Source organism: Bos indicus, chromosome 13 (assembly GCF_029378745.1).
Source record: "Bos indicus isolate NIAB-ARS_2022 breed Sahiwal x Tharparkar chromosome 13, NIAB-ARS_B.indTharparkar_mat_pri_1.0, whole genome shotgun sequence".
NCBI classification, from domain to species: Eukaryota; Metazoa; Chordata; class Mammalia; order Artiodactyla; family Bovidae; genus Bos; species Bos indicus.
Genome location: NC_091772.1, coordinates 64,009,420 through 64,027,467, shown reverse-complemented (window position 1 = coordinate 64,027,467; position 18,048 = coordinate 64,009,420). Strand labels below are relative to the sequence as shown.

At 39.7% G+C, this 18,048-nt stretch overlaps 1 protein-coding gene across 2 annotated transcripts in view; it reads left to right on the top strand.

Annotated features, from left to right (window-relative positions):
* PIGU (phosphatidylinositol glycan anchor biosynthesis class U) overlaps positions 1-18,048 on the top strand; it is a 90,694-nt gene that overhangs the window by 4,420 nt on the left and 68,226 nt on the right. For both annotated transcript variants that reach the window (XM_070801533.1, XM_070801534.1), the window contains 3 exons: positions 9,711-9,770; positions 10,646-10,708; positions 16,759-16,868. In XM_070801533.1, the coding sequence (XP_070657634.1) occupies positions 9,711-9,770; positions 10,646-10,708; positions 16,759-16,868 (233 nt within the window). The remainder of the gene's footprint in view (positions 1-9,710; positions 9,771-10,645; positions 10,709-16,758; positions 16,869-18,048) is intronic.

Sequence of the window (18,048 nt, the reverse complement as noted above, 5' to 3'; positions counted from 1 at the left end):
CTTTTTTATTGGCTTTATCATTTAGACGTCTTCTAATTAGGCAATTTAGCCCTTAATTTTTACAACTATCTCCCTCATACCTACTTTGAGAACAGTTTTTTTGGTTCTCCTATCTAGTCTTTTTAAAGCATTCAACTTGGTTCTCATGGAGATAACAACTCTTTTGTATTCATACTTCGTTATCTTTGTATTACTGTCTAATTGAACCACAATAATAAGAACTGCTAGCAGAAACAGGTTAGGAAAAATTTGAGACTCTTTGAAAGTGAAAGTGAGGTCGCTCAGTCATGTCCCACTCTTTGGGACCCCATGGACTGTAGCCTACGAAACTCCTCCGTCCATGGGATTTTCCAGGCAAGAATACTAGAGTGGGTTGCCATTTCCTTCTCCAAGGGAACTTCCCGACCCAGGGATCGAACCCCGGTCTCCCACATTGTAGGCAGACGCTTTTACCATCTGAGCCACCAGGGAAGTCTCTATGAGACTATGAGCACACAATTCAGAAATTGGGAACAGAAATATACAAACATAGCCTAGTAGCCAGGAGACCTCAGTGTGCTGTGTGCCTTAGGCAGTATGTTTTCTACAGAATAGGAACCCCTGACAGAGTTCTGACATGGTTTTATTATGCTTCAGTACCATATTCTCTCTTGCCTATGTCTTTGTTCGTGCTGTTGTCTTTTTATAGAGGGCCATTCTTCTCTCTTTTTGTGGTTGACCCTGCTGTTCAGATACTAGCTTAGGTTTTGCCTCCTCCAGGAAGCCATCCCTCATCACCTTAGACTAAGTTAGATGTTTCTCCTGTATCTTTCAAAGCATCTTGTGCTTATCCTTTTCATGACTCATATCATACTCTTGAAACTGCCTCTGTACTTGTTTTACCCATTATGATATGTGCTGCTTAGAACGTGTTCTGGCATCTTTTGATCACTTATTCCTAGTGCCTCGCTCTGTATCTGCATATGTATTCCAACCCCTTCTTCCCTTCTCTCTTTCCTTTAACAAAGAGTTATTAAGTACACACCAAATGCCAGCGACCCTGCTAGATGCTAGGGGTATAAAACAAGACACAGTCCTTGGCATTATTATTCTCATATTTTTGAGAGAAACAGACAATAAGTTAGTAAAAAGAGCAAAGAATATTGCCAAGGATAAAGAAAATAATTTCATCATGATGAAAGGGTCAGTTTATCAAGAAGACATAACAGTCCTGATGCTTATGCACCTAATAGAGTTTCAGAGTACATGAAGATGGATAGAACTGCAAGGAGAAATCGACAGATCTCCAGTTATAGTCTGAGATTTCAGTATCGCTCTGTAAGTGATTGATAGAACAAGCAGACAGAGTCAACAAGGATAGAGAAAACTTGAACAATACACCAACCATTTTGACTTCATTGACATTTACAGAACATTCCATCCAGTAACAGCAAAATACATAATCCCTTCAAGTGTGTATTTGCAAGATAGATCATATTCTGAGAAATAAAACAGGCTCAATAAATTTAATAAAAGGATTGACGTCATACAAAGTATATTCTCTGACCACAGTGGAATCAAATGAAAAATTAATACCAGAAAGATACCTGGAAAATCCCCGAGTATTTGCAAGCTAAGTAACATATTCCTCAATAACCCATGATCAAAGAAGAAATCAGAAGGGAAATTAGTATTTTGAATGAATGAAAATGAAAACGCAGCCTATCAAAATATGTGGGAAATTTATGATGTAAAATGCCTGTATTAAAAAAGAAGAAAGTCTCAAATCATTGACCTCAGTTTCTATCTTAAGAAACTAGAAAAAGAAGATAACTCAAAAGTAAGCAGAATAAAAGGAATAATAACTACCTGAATGGAAACAAATGAAACAGAAAACAGAAAGTATGGAAAGGCATAGAAATACAGTTGGTCCTTTGGAATGAACAGTAAAATAGGTGAACATTTGGGAATGGTAGATATGTTCACCATCTTGATTGTGGTAATGCTTTCATGGGTGTATACATAGGTCAGAACATGTCAAGTTGTATATCTTTTTTATACCAACTATACCTCCATAACGGAGAAGGCAATGGCACCCCACTCCAGTACTCTTGCCTGGAAAATCCCATGGATGGAGGAGCCTGGTAGGTTGCAGTCCATGGGGTCGCTAAGAGTCGGACACGACTGAGCAACTTCACTGTCACTTTTCACTTTCATGCATTGGAGAAGGAAATGGCAACCCACTCCAGTGTTCCTGCCTGGAGAATCCCAGGGATGGGGGAGCCTGGTGGGCTGCCGTCTATGGGGTCACACAGAGTCGGACACGACTGAAGCGACTTAGCAGCAGCAGCAGCATACCTCCATAAAGCTAAATTTTTTTAAATGTGATTTCACTTTAATGGTAAGTTCAGTTCACTTCAGTTCAGTCACTCAGTTGTGTCCGACTCTTTGCTACCCCAGGAACCCCAGCACGCCAGTCCTCCCTGTCCATCACCAACTCCCGGAGTCTACCCAAACCCATGTCCATTGAGTCGGTGATGCCATCCAACCATCTCATCCTCTGTTGTCCCCTTCTCCTCCTGCCCTCAGTCTTTCCCAGCATCAGGGTCTTTTCAAATCAGTCAGCTCTTCGCATCAGGTGGCCAAAGTATTGGAGTTTCAGCTTCAACATCAGTCCTTCCAATGAACACCCAGGACTGATCTTTAGGATGGACTGGTTGGATCTCCTTGCAGTCCAAGGAACTCTCAAGAGTCTTCTCCAACACCACTGTTCAAAAGCATCAATTCTTCGGCGCTCAGCTTTCTTTATAGTCCAACTCTCACATCCATACATGACCATTGGAAAAACTATAACCTTGACTAGACGGACCTTTGTTGGCAAAGTAATGTCTCTGCTTTTGAATATGCTGTCTAGGTTGGTCATAACTTTCCTTATAAGGAGTAAGCGTCTTTTAATTTCATGGCAGCAGTCACCATCTGCAGTGATTTTGGAGCCCAGAAAAATAAAGTCAGCTGTTGTTTCCACTGTTTCCCCATCTATTTGCCATGAAGTGATGGGACCAGATGCCATGATCTTAGTTTTCTGAATGTTGAGCTTTAAGCCAACTTTTTCACTCTCCTCTTTCACTTTCATCAAGACGCTCTTTAGTTTTTCTTCGCTTTCTGCCATAAGGGTGATATCATCTGCATATCTGAGGTTATTGGTATTTCTCCCAGCAATCTTGATTCCAGCTTGTGCTTCCTCCAGCCCAGCGTTTCTCATGATGTACTCTGCATAGAAGTTAAATAAGCAGGGTGACAATATACATCCTTGACGTACTCCTTTTCCTACTTGGAACGAGTCTGTTGTCCCATGTCCAGTCCTAACTGTTGCTTCCTGACCTGCATATAGGTTTCTCAAGAGGCAGGTCAGGTGGTCTAGTATTCCCATCTCTTTCAGAATTTTCCACAGTTGATTGTGATCCACACAGTCAAAGGCTTTGGCATAGTCAGTAAAGCAGAAATATATATTTTTCTGGAACTCTTGCTTTTTCGATGATCCAGAGGACGTTGGCAATTTGATCTCTGGTTCCTCTGCCTTTTCTAAAACAAGTTTGAACCTCTGGAAGTTCATAGTTCACATATTGCCAAAGCCTGGCTTGGAGAATTTTAAGCATTACTTTACTAGCATGTGAGATGAGTGCAATTGTGCGGTAGTTTGATGTTAAGTTTGATGTGGTAGTTAAATGGTAAGTATATATAGAAAAATAAAGCTGAGTAAAAGGATAAAGCGGAGAAGGCAATGGCACCCCACTCCAGTACTCTTGCCTGGAAAATCCCATGGATGGAGGAGCCTGGTAGGCTGCAGTCCATGGGGTCGCTAAGAGTTGGGCACGACTGAGTGACTTCACTTTCACTTTTCACTTTCATGCATTGGAGAAGGAAATGGCAACCCACTCCAGTGTTCTTGCCTGGAGAATCCCAGGGACGGGGGAGCCTGGTGGGCTGCCGTCTACAGGATCGCACAGAGTCGGACACAACTGAAGTGACTTAGCAGCAGCAGCAGCAGCAAAAGGATAAAGAGTGGTGGTCATATATATGACTATTTTAGTGTGTTCAGGGAAGGCACTTGAGGAAGTGAAATTTGAATAAGAGATCTAAATGAATCAAGCAAGCCATATGATGGCCCTGATTTGGGAATGAGTTTGGCATTTGTGAGTTGCAGAAAGATGATCAGTGTTGCTAAGGCAGAATGAGCAAAGGAGAATAATAAGAGATAAGTTGTAAGAAATTAGGGGCCTGATGATACAGGACTTTTTGTAGACATGGTTAGGAGTTTGGATTTTCTTTCAATCTCTATATCTCCCTATCTGTCTTGGTATCTTTTCTTTTCCACTTTTATTGAGATGTAATTGACATACAACACTGTGTAAGTTTTATACAGCATGATTTAACTTTTATCCATTATGAAATGATGACCACAGTAGATACATTAATGAAATAGAAATGGTTTTTCCCTTGTGATGCAAACTCTTAGGATTTACTCTCTTAACTTTCATTTATAACTATAGAAGTGCTACCTATATTTATCATTTATTGTACATTACATCCTTAGATAGAACTTATTTATTTTATAACTGAAAATTTGTACCTTTTGACTATCTTTATCCAGTTTTCCCTCCTACTCTGATCTCTCTTTTCTTTTTGAAGTATATTTTACGTGCAACACTGTGTTAGTTCCCAGTGTATGACATAGTGACTACATATTTGTATACATTTTTAAGTGCTCACCATAAGTCTAGTTGTCATTTATCAATATACAAGGAGATTCAGTTCAGTTCAGTCACTTAGTTGTGTCTGACTCTTTGTGACCTCATGGATTGCAGCACGCCAGGCTTCCCTGTCCATCACCAGCTCCTGGAGCTTGCTCAGGCTTATGTACCATTGAGTCGGTGGTGCCATCCAACCATCTTATCCTCTGTCGTCCCCTTCTCCTGCTTTCGATCTTTCCCAGCATCAGGGTCTTTTTCCATTGAGTCAGTTCTTTGCATCAGGTGGTCAAAGTATTGGAGCTTCAGCTTCAGCATCAGTCCTTCCAATGAATATTCAGGACTAATTTCCTTTAGGATTGACTGGTTTGACCAAGGTACTCTCAGGAGTCTTCTCCAATACCACATTACATGATTACTAATCATGTTCCCCATGCTGTACATTTCAGACCTGTGACTCATTTATTTTTCAACTGAAAGTTTGTGCTTCTTAATCTCCCTCACCTATTTCTCTCCTCCTTTACCCCTCGTCTTTATCTATCTTTTAATAAAATTGTTTTATTTAATTTTTGTTTGTTTGTTTTTAATGTCCAGTGTTTGTAAGATGAGCACCTGAGCTTCCTCCTGTATAAGATAAATTGGGCTACTTCTTGTCTAATTTGGTTTCTGGAAAAACTTCATTCACATTCTTAATGGTTACTGATCAAATGGAACCGTGTTCATCATCTTCTCCAGCTGTCTCCTATTCCTTAGTCCTGGCCTTTGAGAGAAACAACTCAGAACAGTATTTGCATCTTTTTCTTTAGCCTCCAACTGGATAGTATATTTATGCTGTGACATGGGAACCTGTAAGGAATTAAACTTCTTTCCAAAGTCATCTGCCACGCCAGCCTTCACATTGGTCTTGTAGTAAGCCCAGTCAGAGCAGGTGGATTCTCAGGTAGAGTAGCCAACCTGGAGGTGAGAGTCTCAATCCAGGATTTCAGGGAGGTAGCAGTGGCCTTGTGATTTTGGGGTATGATCTCCCCAGTTAACAGCTTCCATTGTAGACTTTCTCTGGGGGAAGCCGTGTCATGACCAACCTTAAGGAAGCCTTTGTGTTGTGGAACTGAATCTTGTTGTCAACACCCATATGAGTAAGCTTGGAGCAGATACTTAAGCTCTTTTAGATACTGCAGCCCTAGCTGACAGCTTGGCTTCAATCTCACGAGAGACTCTGTGCCAGAACCACCCAGTTAAGCCATTCCTGGATTCCTGACTCTTAGGCACTGTGTGAGGTAATAAATGTGTACTGTTTTAAGCTATTAGGTTTTTGGATAATTTGTTACACAGAAATAGATAACAGATATCTAGAGAGTGAATTTACATAAAGAAGAATTAGAGGACCTGGAGCTATCCAGTACATCAAGGTTGGGAAGGGAAAGAAGTACTAGCAAATAGAGCTGAAAGGGTGGAAAATCAAGAGAATGTAGTTCATGGAAGCTAAATGCTTTAAGGAAGGAGTAAAAACTATGTCAGAACTTACTAGGTGGCTCAGTGGTATAGAATCTGCCTGCCAAGCAGGAGACGTGGGTTTGATCCCTGGGTTGGGAATGATCCCCTGGAGAAGGAAATGGCAAACCACTCCAGTATCTTTCCTGCAAAATCCCATGGACAGAGGGGCCTACTGGGCTACAGTCCATGGAGTAGCAAAGAATTGGACATGACTTAGCTACTAAACAACAACAAAAATGATGTCAAATGCTATTTCAAGGTTGAGAAAATTTAGACTAAAAATTGATGATTAATTTGCCAAAATTGAGATCTTTGGCAGCAATAATTTCAGTGGAGTATAGGGACAAGTGACTTACTGACATACATTGAGGGAAAGATGGAAAGACACAGTAGAGACAACCTTTTTGAGGAGTTTCAGTCTAAAGGAGGGCAGAGAAATGGTATGGAAGCTGGATAGAGATGTCTAGTGAAGATTTTTAAAATATGAAGATCTGCATATTGAATGCTGATGGGAAGAATTCTGTGGATACGAAGTTGAGAATGTAAGAAAGATCAAATGAGCAGTGTCTTTGAGGAGGTCAGAAGGAATGGGATCCAGTTGACAGGTGAAGGATTTGGTTTTAAATAGGAAGAATGGAACTTCCTCCATTGTTAATATAAGAAAAGTAGAGAGTATAAGTATAGATAGAGGAAATTGATCAACTGGGTAGTGGGAAAATAAGGTGGTTCTCATGTAATTGCTTCTCTTTTCTCAGTGAAATAAGAAATGTTGGCTATAAGTGAGAATGGGGGAGGGGAGTTGGACTATGCAGTTAAACTAACTGCTATGTACTTGTTAGTTCATTGAGGAAACAAGCCCCCGTGCTGAGAGACTTTTTGAGAACAGTTTGTTCTGTTCTATTTAGTGCCGTTCTAAACTATCTGAAGCATCAAAACATTTCAAAAGTAGGCTATTGGTAATATAAATATCAAGTTGCTACCTCTTACAGACAAAGATAAATGCGAAAAAGAATCCATTAGTAGATAGTTGTAAAAGTTTAATTCTTTGAGAACTTTGAAAGGCAAGGCTGAGGCCCCTATTTTCAAAAGGAGGTAAAAAGTTGATCTCAGGTAGCTAACATATTGAGGTTTACTGTGTGCTAGGCACTATGCTGAGTACTTTGTGAATGTTACCAGTTAATTCTCCCAAGAACCATGTGAAATAGGTCACTATATGTGTTTTATGGCTGAAGAAACTAGAAACTAACGCTCAGAGGGCAAACAACCTGCCCAGAGTGGAACCTGGTAGAACATTTTAAGACAAAAAAACATTGTTAGAGGCAAAGAGAATTATTTTTAATAATTGATCAGATGATACAGTAATTCTACACTTAAATTCATCTAACTACATAGCTTCAAAATCTATAAAAGTGACATGACTAAAAGAAGAAATAGACAAACCCACAGTCATAGAGGGATATTTTAACATATGTGTCTCAGTCTCTGATATAACAAACAGACCAGAAAATCATAGTAGATTTGAACAAATGCTTAACAAACAACCTAGATGTCATCCATAAAATGTCACACCAAAAAATGTTAATATGCACATTCTTTTCAATTGTGTGTGGAACACTTATAAAATTGACCATATGATGGAACACAAAGCAAGTCACAACACATTTTAAGTGATTGAAATCATTGAAAATACATAGTATTTTCTATGACTATAATAATAAATACATTACAAAAATATAAAAAGGAAAGTTTAAAATAATTGGAAATTAAACACTATACACTTTAGTCTCAAAGAAAAAAATCTCAGCGGAAATTTGAGTATTTTAAACTGAAGGTGATAAAACAACATATCAAAATTTGTATGATACAGCTAAAGCCATACCCAAAGGAAAATTGATTGCTTTGACCCTTGAACAACATAAGTTTGAGCTGCATAGGTAGGTTCACTTATATACAGATTTTTTTTTTCTAATAAATATGTACTGCGGTACTGCACAATCTGAGGTTGGTTAAATTTGAGGCTGGAGAACCATGGGTATGGAGGGCCAACTATAAAATTATACTCAGATTTTTTTACTGCATGGGAGCCAGTACTACTAACCCCCATGTTGTTGGAGGGTTGGCCATGTTAGGAAGGCAGAAGATCTAATATCAGTGATCTGGGTATCATTAGAAAAAGATAAAGTGATTATCCCCATAAAAGTTTGAAGAAAGAATTGTATAAAGTTTAGAGATTAGTGAAGTCCACTTCAGTTCAGTCATGTCTGACTCTTTGCGACCTCATGAACTGCAGCACGCCGGGCCTCCCTATCCATCACCAACTCCCGGAGTCCACCCAAACCCATGTCCATTGAGTCGGTGATGCCATCCAACCATCTCATCCTCTGTTGTCCCCTTCTCCTCCTGCCCTCAATCTTTCCCAGCATCAGGGTCTTTTCAAATGAGTCAGCTCTTCGCATCAGGTGGCCAAAGTATTGGAGTTTCAGCTTCAAAATCAGTCCTTCCAATGAACACCCAGGACTGATCTCCTTTAGCATGGACTGGTTGGATCTCCTTGCAGTCCAAGGGACTCTCAAGAGCCTTCTCCAACACCACAGTTCAAAAGCATCAATTCTTCAGCGCTCAGCTTTCTTTATAGTCCCAACTCTCACATCCATACATGACCACTGAAAAAACCATAGCCTTGATTAGATGGAACTTGTTGACAAAGTAATGTCTCTGGTTTTTAATATGCTGTCTAGGTTGGTCATAACTTTCCTTCCAAGGAGTAAGCGTCTTTTAATTTCATGGCAGCAGTCACCACCTGCAGTGATTTTGGAGCCCAGAAAAATAAAGTCAGCTGTTGTTTCCACTGTTTCCCCATCTATTTGCCATGAAGTGATGGGACCAGATGCCATGATCTTAGTTTTCTGAATGTTGAGCTTTAAGCCAACTTTTTCACTCTCCTCTTTCACTTTCATCAAGACGCTTTTTAGTTCCTCTTCACTTTCTGCCATAAGGGTGGTGTCATCTGCATATCTGAGGTTATTGATATTTCTCCTGGCAGTCTTGATTCCAGCTTGTGCTTCCTCCAGCCCAGGATTTCTCATGATGTACTCTGCATAGAAGTTAAATAAGCAGGGTGACAATATACAGCCTTGACATACTCCTTTTCCTATTTGGAACCAGTCTGTTGTCCCATGTCCAGTTCTAACTGTTGCTTCCTGACCTGCATACAGACTTCTCAAGAGGCAGGTCAGGTAGTACTAGGGAAGCATATTTAAAATGTACTCAATTTTGTTTATTCTCTTTAGTCATTTCAGCAGATAGTTAGTACAGTGGCACAAAATGATTCAAGTGATACTAAATAATTCTCCCTTATATGTATGTTGGCAAACTAGCGTAGAACATTATTCAAAGAAGAGATTTTTCTTGACAGAATAGCCTCTTTCCTATCCCCTACTCTGGAAACTGACAATAGTAAGATTTAATTTCTTTGTTTTTCTCCTGCAGACTCCATTAATAATATACCTCTTTCATTTTCTGATTGACTATGCTGAATTGGTATTTATGGTAAGTAACTTTCTACATAAAATCAATATGTATGTGTTTTTTTTTTATGTATGTGTTTTTAAAATCCTTTATCCTCTTGCTTTTAAGAAAAAAAATCTATTTCAGGAGCTCAGAAATTTCTCAGAACATAAAAGCAAAAAGCTATTTTAAATGTGGATTCACGAGATTGTGATAGTATAATGGATGTGTGAGGAGTCGTCTCTGACATCTGACCAGTTCTAATTCATTCTACTTTAAAATTTTCATTTCTGGACTTTGTAGTCTTGAATTTCTAGCTTCAAGATTCTATGATTATCTTTAATCATGGCGCCAGTGGAGAGGGCATCCTGAATTTCCTAAGCATTCTGCCAAGGGATTTTGTGAAGAGGACATAGGCCAGATGAGACTTTCAGGGTGAGAACCTTAAAATTAAGACAATGGGGCTGTGTTTTGAGTGCAGTGGTTTGAAACACTTGCCTGATCTAGAGTTGAAAATCTGGGTCAAGTAAGAGGTCTACTGAGGTCTTCCTTTATAATTATAATGGCTGTGGCTTATTGAGGACATACTGTATACTAAGCACTTGACCTGGGTCAGCCCTGCAAAGCAATGGGTATTATTCTCCTTTCATAGAAAACTAAAATACCTTGCAATTACAGAACAGATATGGGACGCCAAACTTGATGTAAGCCTGGGTCCTAATCCTCAGAATTTTCTGGTCAGATCTCCCTGAAAAGGCTTTATCTTTGTGGTCAAAGTGAGGGTTGACTTTCTGCCTGATTATAAGAATTTAGTACTAGATAGTCTACCGCCATCCAATAACTCCAGACTCTGGTGGCATTCCATTACTCCTACACTTAGTAGGTTCATTTCCTCTTATTTCTCTTTCTTCTGACAGATCACTGATGCACTCACTGCCATTGCCCTGTATTTTGCAATCCAGGACTTCAATAAAGTTGTGGTGAGTAGTCAGTGGGTGGGACAAAGGTCGTGTACTGAAAGATCAACTGCCTTAAAATCCTAAGAAGTGGGAGTGAAGCTTCTGTCTTGTTCAACCATCCCTGGAATGGCCAAACCCAAACCAACATCTTACTTACAGAAAGGTCAGCTTAATCTTTGTGGCTTAATATTCACTTACATATCCAAGTTCAGACTTTCTGGAGCAAATGCAGTTGAATTGCTGTTACATTATTTAAGACCCTTAAAAATCCTCCATTGCTTTCACCAGTATTTCTTTCTAAAGGGAAATGAGTATAGCTTTTAACTCACTGTCTTATGCCTGTCCAAGGTAAAACTGGATTCTCAATATAGTTTCTGTTACCCTGCATAGAACAATCTTAATTGGAAAATTTGACATGTATTAAATGCCTGTTAAAAGCCATATGTAATAGCCCAGGGGAATTGTGTATTGGGTTCATTCTCATTTTCCTAGGTTCTGAGAGAGTTAACAGATTAACCATGTATACTATTCATGCAGTTATTTTAAAAATTGGCTGCAGTCCTCATTGACTGGCTGGGAGCCACTGAGAGGATTTAGACTGTAGTGAGTGAAGGCTGCATCCCATTGGTATTGTCTGTTTATGCTTCATTTTCACTTTGGTTATCAAGCCATAGAGTCAGAATTAGCTGTTTGCATTTCTGTGCACTGGTCATCAATAACATAAACTTGTTGAATTCTGGAATTTAAGACCTTAAAGAGATTTTTAAAATATCTAAACTGAGGGTTCTTACTTGGAGTCCATTTTCAGGTTTAATGGGTCTACACACATCCTTAAAATGTGAAAAATTGTGTGTGTGTGTACTATGCCTTTTTTTCCAAGAAGAAAGTCCATATTTGTTACTAGCGCTCAAGGAGTCCTTGATTTCACTGCTTAAAGAATTAAGAAATACGTTCTAGAAACTAAATATCACTAAGACCAGGGAGTATATATCTTAAACTAATGGAGCATTTGTGACAACATGGATGAACCTTGAGGACATTTTGCTAAGTAAAATAAATCAGAGAAAAACAAATACTGTGTGATCTCATTTATATGTGGAATCTAAAAAAGTTGAATTCGTAGGATAGAATATATTGGTGGTTGCCAGGGGCTGGGGGTGGGGAAAATGGAGAGATGTTGGTCAAAGGGTACAAATTTCCAGATACAAGATAATTATGTTCCAGAGATCTACTATGCAGCATAGTAACTCCAATTAACAATATCATACTGTTACTTGAAAGTTGCTAAGAGAATAGACCTTAAATGTACTCTCATTCCCCTCCAGCCACACACATAATTATGCAAGGTGATAGACGTGTTAACTAACCTTATTGTAATAATCATTTTGCAATATGCATGTATAGCCTTAAGCTTATACCATCATGTATACCTTAAGTTTATATAATGTTATGTGTCAATTATATATCAAGAAAGCTGGAAGAGAACAGAAAAAATTTGGGGGCTAATGTAGAGTGCTTTAGGGTTTCCCAGGTGACTCAGTGGTAAAGAATTCACCTGCCAATGCAGGAGACTGGGGTTCTCTCATTCCCAAAGATTTGGGAAGATCCTTTGGAGGAGGAAATAGCAACCCACTCCAGTCTTCTTGCCTGGAAAATTCCATGGACAGAGGAGCCTGGAGGACTACACTCCATGAGATCTCAAAGAGTCGGACACGACAGCACACACACACACACAGAATGCTTTAACAGGATTCCCTGGAAGGCCAGTGGTGAAATGACTGGGTGTGAGATTTCTAAGCAGAGGAATTCAAAGATAAAATAGCAGTAGTTATTTTCTTCTCCCAAGATAGATTGTGTATGTAAACTCCAATCTTTGTTCTTTGAAGTTACATGCTAAAATATTTAGGGGTGAAGGGCCATGATATCTGTGACTTAATTTAAAATGGTTTTGGAAAAAAATGCATCTGGTGTGTGTTTTTGTCTGTGTGTGTAGAGATAAAATGTGGAAGTGTTAACAGTTGGTGGATCTAGGTGTTTTATTGAATTGTTCTTTCAACTTTTCTATAGTTTGAAAGTTTTTAAGATAAAACACTGGAGGAAAAAATAGAAAATAGATCCATGTCTATACTCACCAGTGTGTGTGTGTGTTTGTATGTATATGGGATATATGTAAATATCTAAGGGAGGGTTGGTAGCTTTCATCTAAGAACACAATCAACCATATCTGTGTTCTTAGATGAAACAGATGTTCATCTGTGTTCTTGTGTTTTAATGAAAGCTGATTAGAGATACTAACATCATATGTATTCCTTTTTTTTCCCTGATCAATTGTCATATACTCCAGTTAAAATAATTTTTAATGGGAGGAGAAGCTTATAGGGAAATAAACTAGATTTCAGTGAGTTTCCTAACAAGTCATGCTTTAGTGTCAGTAAAAGAGATACTTTTAATTTAGAGGGCCAATAATTTCAATTCAGTCTTGCTGGAATTTGAGACTTTTTATCCCTGGTAATGAAGCTGTAGTAGTAGTAGTAGTAGTAGTAGTAGTAGTAGTAGTAGTGTTAGTTGCTCAGTTGGGTCCAACTCTTTGCCACCCCGTGGACTGTAACCCACCAGGCTCCTCTAGAGTGGTAGCCATTCCCTTCTCCAGGGAGAAGTCTTCTCAGGAAGACCCAGGGCTTGAACCCAGATCTCCTGCATTGCTGGCAGATTCTGTAACGTCTGAGCCACCAGGGAAGCCCATCTGCACCCAAATGCATCCTGGAAAACTACGGTAGAGAGGGAAGACTGCATCCCCACCCCCATCTCCAGCTTCAGCATGTGAAATATGGGTGCTGATTGATTGTGACCAGTTGATTCACATGATATTTTACGTCTGCTTTGCTTGACAAAAGCAAAATTGGTCTAGCCTGTCCTCTGCTGAGATTGTGCTCATTTGGAATTCAGAATTCATGTTAGAAAGCTGCAGGTGGTTTGATAGGGAGTGATAAAAACCTCCATCCTCTGATATGCTTAGAGGGTTGTGAATTTGGAGGGTAGCTTCCTGAATTTGAAAGGTGTTGAGGCTAACAGTAGAAGGTGTAGTGAGTGTGGACGATTCATTCCCTACCCTCCACCCTAGGTTTTGGGGATGCAAACGTGTGTAGACACAGCTTCAGTGATTAGAAAAAGCTCTTTATTTGGAGTAGGGGAATTATGTCCTTGAAAAAACCAATTTTCCAAGGGACAAGGAAATGGCTGCATGGAGTAGTGGGTGAAAGGGAAGGAAAACTCCACCCTGGAGATTTTTTAATTCAGAAAAATATAATTTTTAATTATATTAAAATTCAGCAGAATATTTAATTCTGCTGAAGTATATAGAAAAGCTGATTCATGATTATAAAGGTAACACATCCAGGCAATTAATTTTTAGGTCACTTTTAATCTCTCCTGTGATAGCTGTATATCTCATTGTTGTGGCTGTTGAATATATCTAGAAATACATTGATACTTATCTTTGGATTTTAAATTGTACTCCTTAACCCCATTTATTTTTATACTTCTGATATTTTCTTGGTGTGCGTTTAGTTTTCCTCATATTCTTAGACACTCTTCTTTCTCTAACTGGGATGCATGGGGATGTTTTAAAGGAATTTTGTCTGTGCGTCAGAGCTCTGAGTCAATATTGAGCCTCTGAGGCCAGGCATAATGGCAGCTGTGCTGATGAGATTAGGGGAGACGAAGAGAGAGCCAGCAGAGTGTCTGGGGACTGGTGAGCTGACTACCCTTCTCTAGTGGAGACTCTCCTTGCATAAAATCTTTCTGTTTTAAAGTAGTTTGGAAGGTTGGGGTTACACGGAAATATTCTTTCCTTTTTGGCACTTGTCACCTTTGCCCAGGACCTCCACATGCCTGTTTAACTGCCTCCTCACTTTAGCTGTCCTGCTGGCTGGCTTCCAGCCTGGGGAGTGGGCCTGCATTCCCACCTGTCTCTCCGGCTGCTCCTGGGTGAACTCCCTGTTTCCTTTTAATAGCCTGTCTTTGTGGCGCTCTTGCCCTCCAGGTGGCCTTCTTTTTGCAGTTGAACTCCAGAACCCCAGCTAGTGGGGCCTCCGTCCTTCCACCCCTGCTGCAGCTGTCTTCATGAAATGCTTTGTTTGCTGAGCCAGCCCCCTTCTCTGATAAAAGCACCTTAGTTTATATTTTGCCCTTTTAATTAAATAACCCCAGCTGTGAATGGCAGCATAAATCCTACTGATGATAATTCCTACCACTTAACTTGGACTCCCAGAGATGATCAAAGGGAGGCTTTTGAAGTTTGTTCAGGTTTTCTGATTAAGCCTCAGCCTGAACCTGTGCAGGAAATCTGGGGTTACCTGTGTTCCTGTGATGATCCTGAGATTTTCTTTTGAACTGAAAGATGGCTCTTAAAATTTTTTTTTTAATTTTAAAATTTAAATATCCAATACATGAAAAAACATGTAAAAAATATTACGTACTCTGAACCTATTTCAGCTTAAAATGTAAAATGTTTCACATGTAGTTGACTCTCTTGATACTTTCATCTCCTTACTCCCCTTCTCACCAGTTACCACTGTTCTGATTTTGGTGTTTATCAAACACATGGTCCTAACTTTTTCTGCATTTGTAAATATCCCTAAATAGTATATAGTATTTTTTGCATGCTTGTAACTTTATGTAAGTAGTATAACGCAATATATATTCTGTTGCCATCTGTGTTTTCATCCTTAAGTCTTTAATGACACACTACTTTAGCTTCTCTGAATTACTGTTTTATAACAGGTTACAGCATTGATTTTATACTAAGATCATTAAATCAGCAGGGGTACCCATTTGGGGTTCAGAGGCTTTTTTCTTTTTAATATTTATTTACTTAATTGCCTGCACCAGGTCTTCGTTGCAGTATGTGGGATCTAGTTCCCTGACCAGGGATCGAACTTGGGCCCTCTGCATTGGGAGCTCAGAATCTTAGCCACTGGACCACCAGGGAAGTCCCTCAGAGGCTTTTTCTATCTTTAGTTTGACCCATGTTTGCTTATAGGGTTGCCTAACATTTTTTCGTTCTAGAACACACCCATGAACTTGTTGGGATACACACAAGGGAAGGCGAGAGCTTTCCACCTCCATCTCACTGCCTCTTAACTATCCAGCTGCCCAGCCATACCCAGCCCTTCTCCTCTTCATCATGGTCATTTCCCACTTCCTCTGTGGAAGTCAAAAACTTCATGGGACTTTGCTGGTGGTCCAGTGGCTAAGACTGTGAGCTCACAATGCAGGGGGCGCAAGTTCAGTCCCTGGTTGGGGAACTAGTTCCCACACACCACAACTAAGAGTTCGGATGCTGCAATGAAAATCAAAGAGCATGTATGCCAGCCAAAAGATACATATATATATATATATATACATATATACACATAAATATATATAAACAACTTCAAATAGGATAGCACAGAAGAAAACCCAGGACACTGTGACATTCAGGGGGGTCATTCCACTTTGCATGAAAATTGTTCACTTTGATGAAACTTTGAAATCCTTGGGCAACTGATGATATCTTTTAAAAATGACTAAAAATTGACTTGCCATTCAATCATTCAGTCAGCCATTCAATAGTTATTGTTAGCTCACTGTGCCAGGTATTGGCAAATAAACATGGTCCCTGCCTTCATGGAACTTACAGTCTGCTGAAGGAGAAAGATGTTAGTCACATAAATAAATAAAAAAGTTCTAACCGTAAACACTGTTAGGAGATTTTTACAGTTAGGGCGGTGGAGAGTGTGCCTTCCTGAGGAAGTGATGATTTAACTGGGAGCTCAAAGACTGTGTGGGAGTTAACTGGGAAGAGAGAAGAGGTCGTTCAGGTTAAATACAGAGGCCTGGGAACAGGAGAAGGGTGGCATGTTCATGGTGCTTGAACCCAGAAAGTGAGAGGTGTGGGGAGTGGGTGTGAGCTGAGCCTGGAGAAGTAGGGCCAGGCAAGGCAGGCCACGTGGGGGAAGGACTTTTGTCTTCAATCTAAAATCAGTGGGAAGTTACTACTTATTTCATGTTTTGTCTTTTTTTTTTTTCAGTTTAAAAAGCAGAAACTCCTTCTAGAACTAGACCAGTATGCCCCCGATGTGGCCGAACTCATCCGAACCCCTATGGAAATGCGTTACATCCCTCTGAAAGTGGCCATGTTGTAAGTATCCTCTGACCAAACGGGGCTCAGAGCCAACAAACGCAAGGAAAATCTGATGAGACTTTCTCATGTTGTTTGTTGTATTTTTGGAGATTTGGAGTCTTAGTCATCAAGTGTTTGCTATAGTTCTGTTGCACAGCTGGGGTTCTGGCCAGGAAAAGAGACAGAGCCATTCTGTCTCTTTTGGGACAAAGCCTCACACAGGCACACGCACAATCAACCCTTCACAGATGCTTTTTCACTCGATGCTGATCTGGGTTCCAGCCTCCATGTAACCAGTATTTCTAAAAACAATAACAACAAAAAATTTTTCAGTTGTAATATATGGGTTGCAGAAAATTCTGGTCTTTATGCAGCTGTTATTCCAAGCAACTCCTGTGTCTCATGTAGAATTTACTCCCTCATTTGTAGTTCAGAAAACTGAATTGAAGTGCCAAACAGACCCATCCCAGCTGGGTAACGAGCGTGGGCGAGTAGAACTTACTGAACTGAGGTTCTATGGAAGAATTATCTAGGGGTACCAGTGCTGCCTGTAACTTTAATTCTTTCAGGTTATTCCTGTTTATGTTGCTGAGATAGGCAAATAGGAATAATTATTCAGTCAACTGATAGTAAATGTTAATAATACACTTGTTCCTAAGGATACACAGTAAACAAGGCAGACCAGTTTCCTCATGGAAAGACATGACCTTAGAACGTCAGATTTAGAAGGGGTCTTATGAGGACAGTTTATTCAACCCTCTGCCTTGTGTGTGACTCTCCCATTCAGTATTCCAGATAGGTGGCTGTGTAGCTGCTTCTTGAACATCACCTGCTATTTAGAAATGGCATTTTTCCCCCTTCCCACCAAGCACATTTGAGGTGTCAGTTCATATCTATGTATTTCAGAAATATTGGTGGGAACTACCTAATAGAAACAGAGGTTTGGCAGCATTACGAATGCCTTATAGACTCAGGGGGTAGTTTTGTAATAGCAGCAGTCATTTTCTTAAAGGTTGTGTAACAAATCTGTCTATAATTGCTAGAAAAAAAATTAACAATTTCTGGGCTGTTGGCTTTAGAACTGATAATCTTACAGCTCTGAGAGGTATTGGATTTAAGGTCTTTATTTGTGAATAATAATTATAATCTCTTCCTGAGACACTGGCATGTTTCTTCCCATCTGATAATCAGAATTATG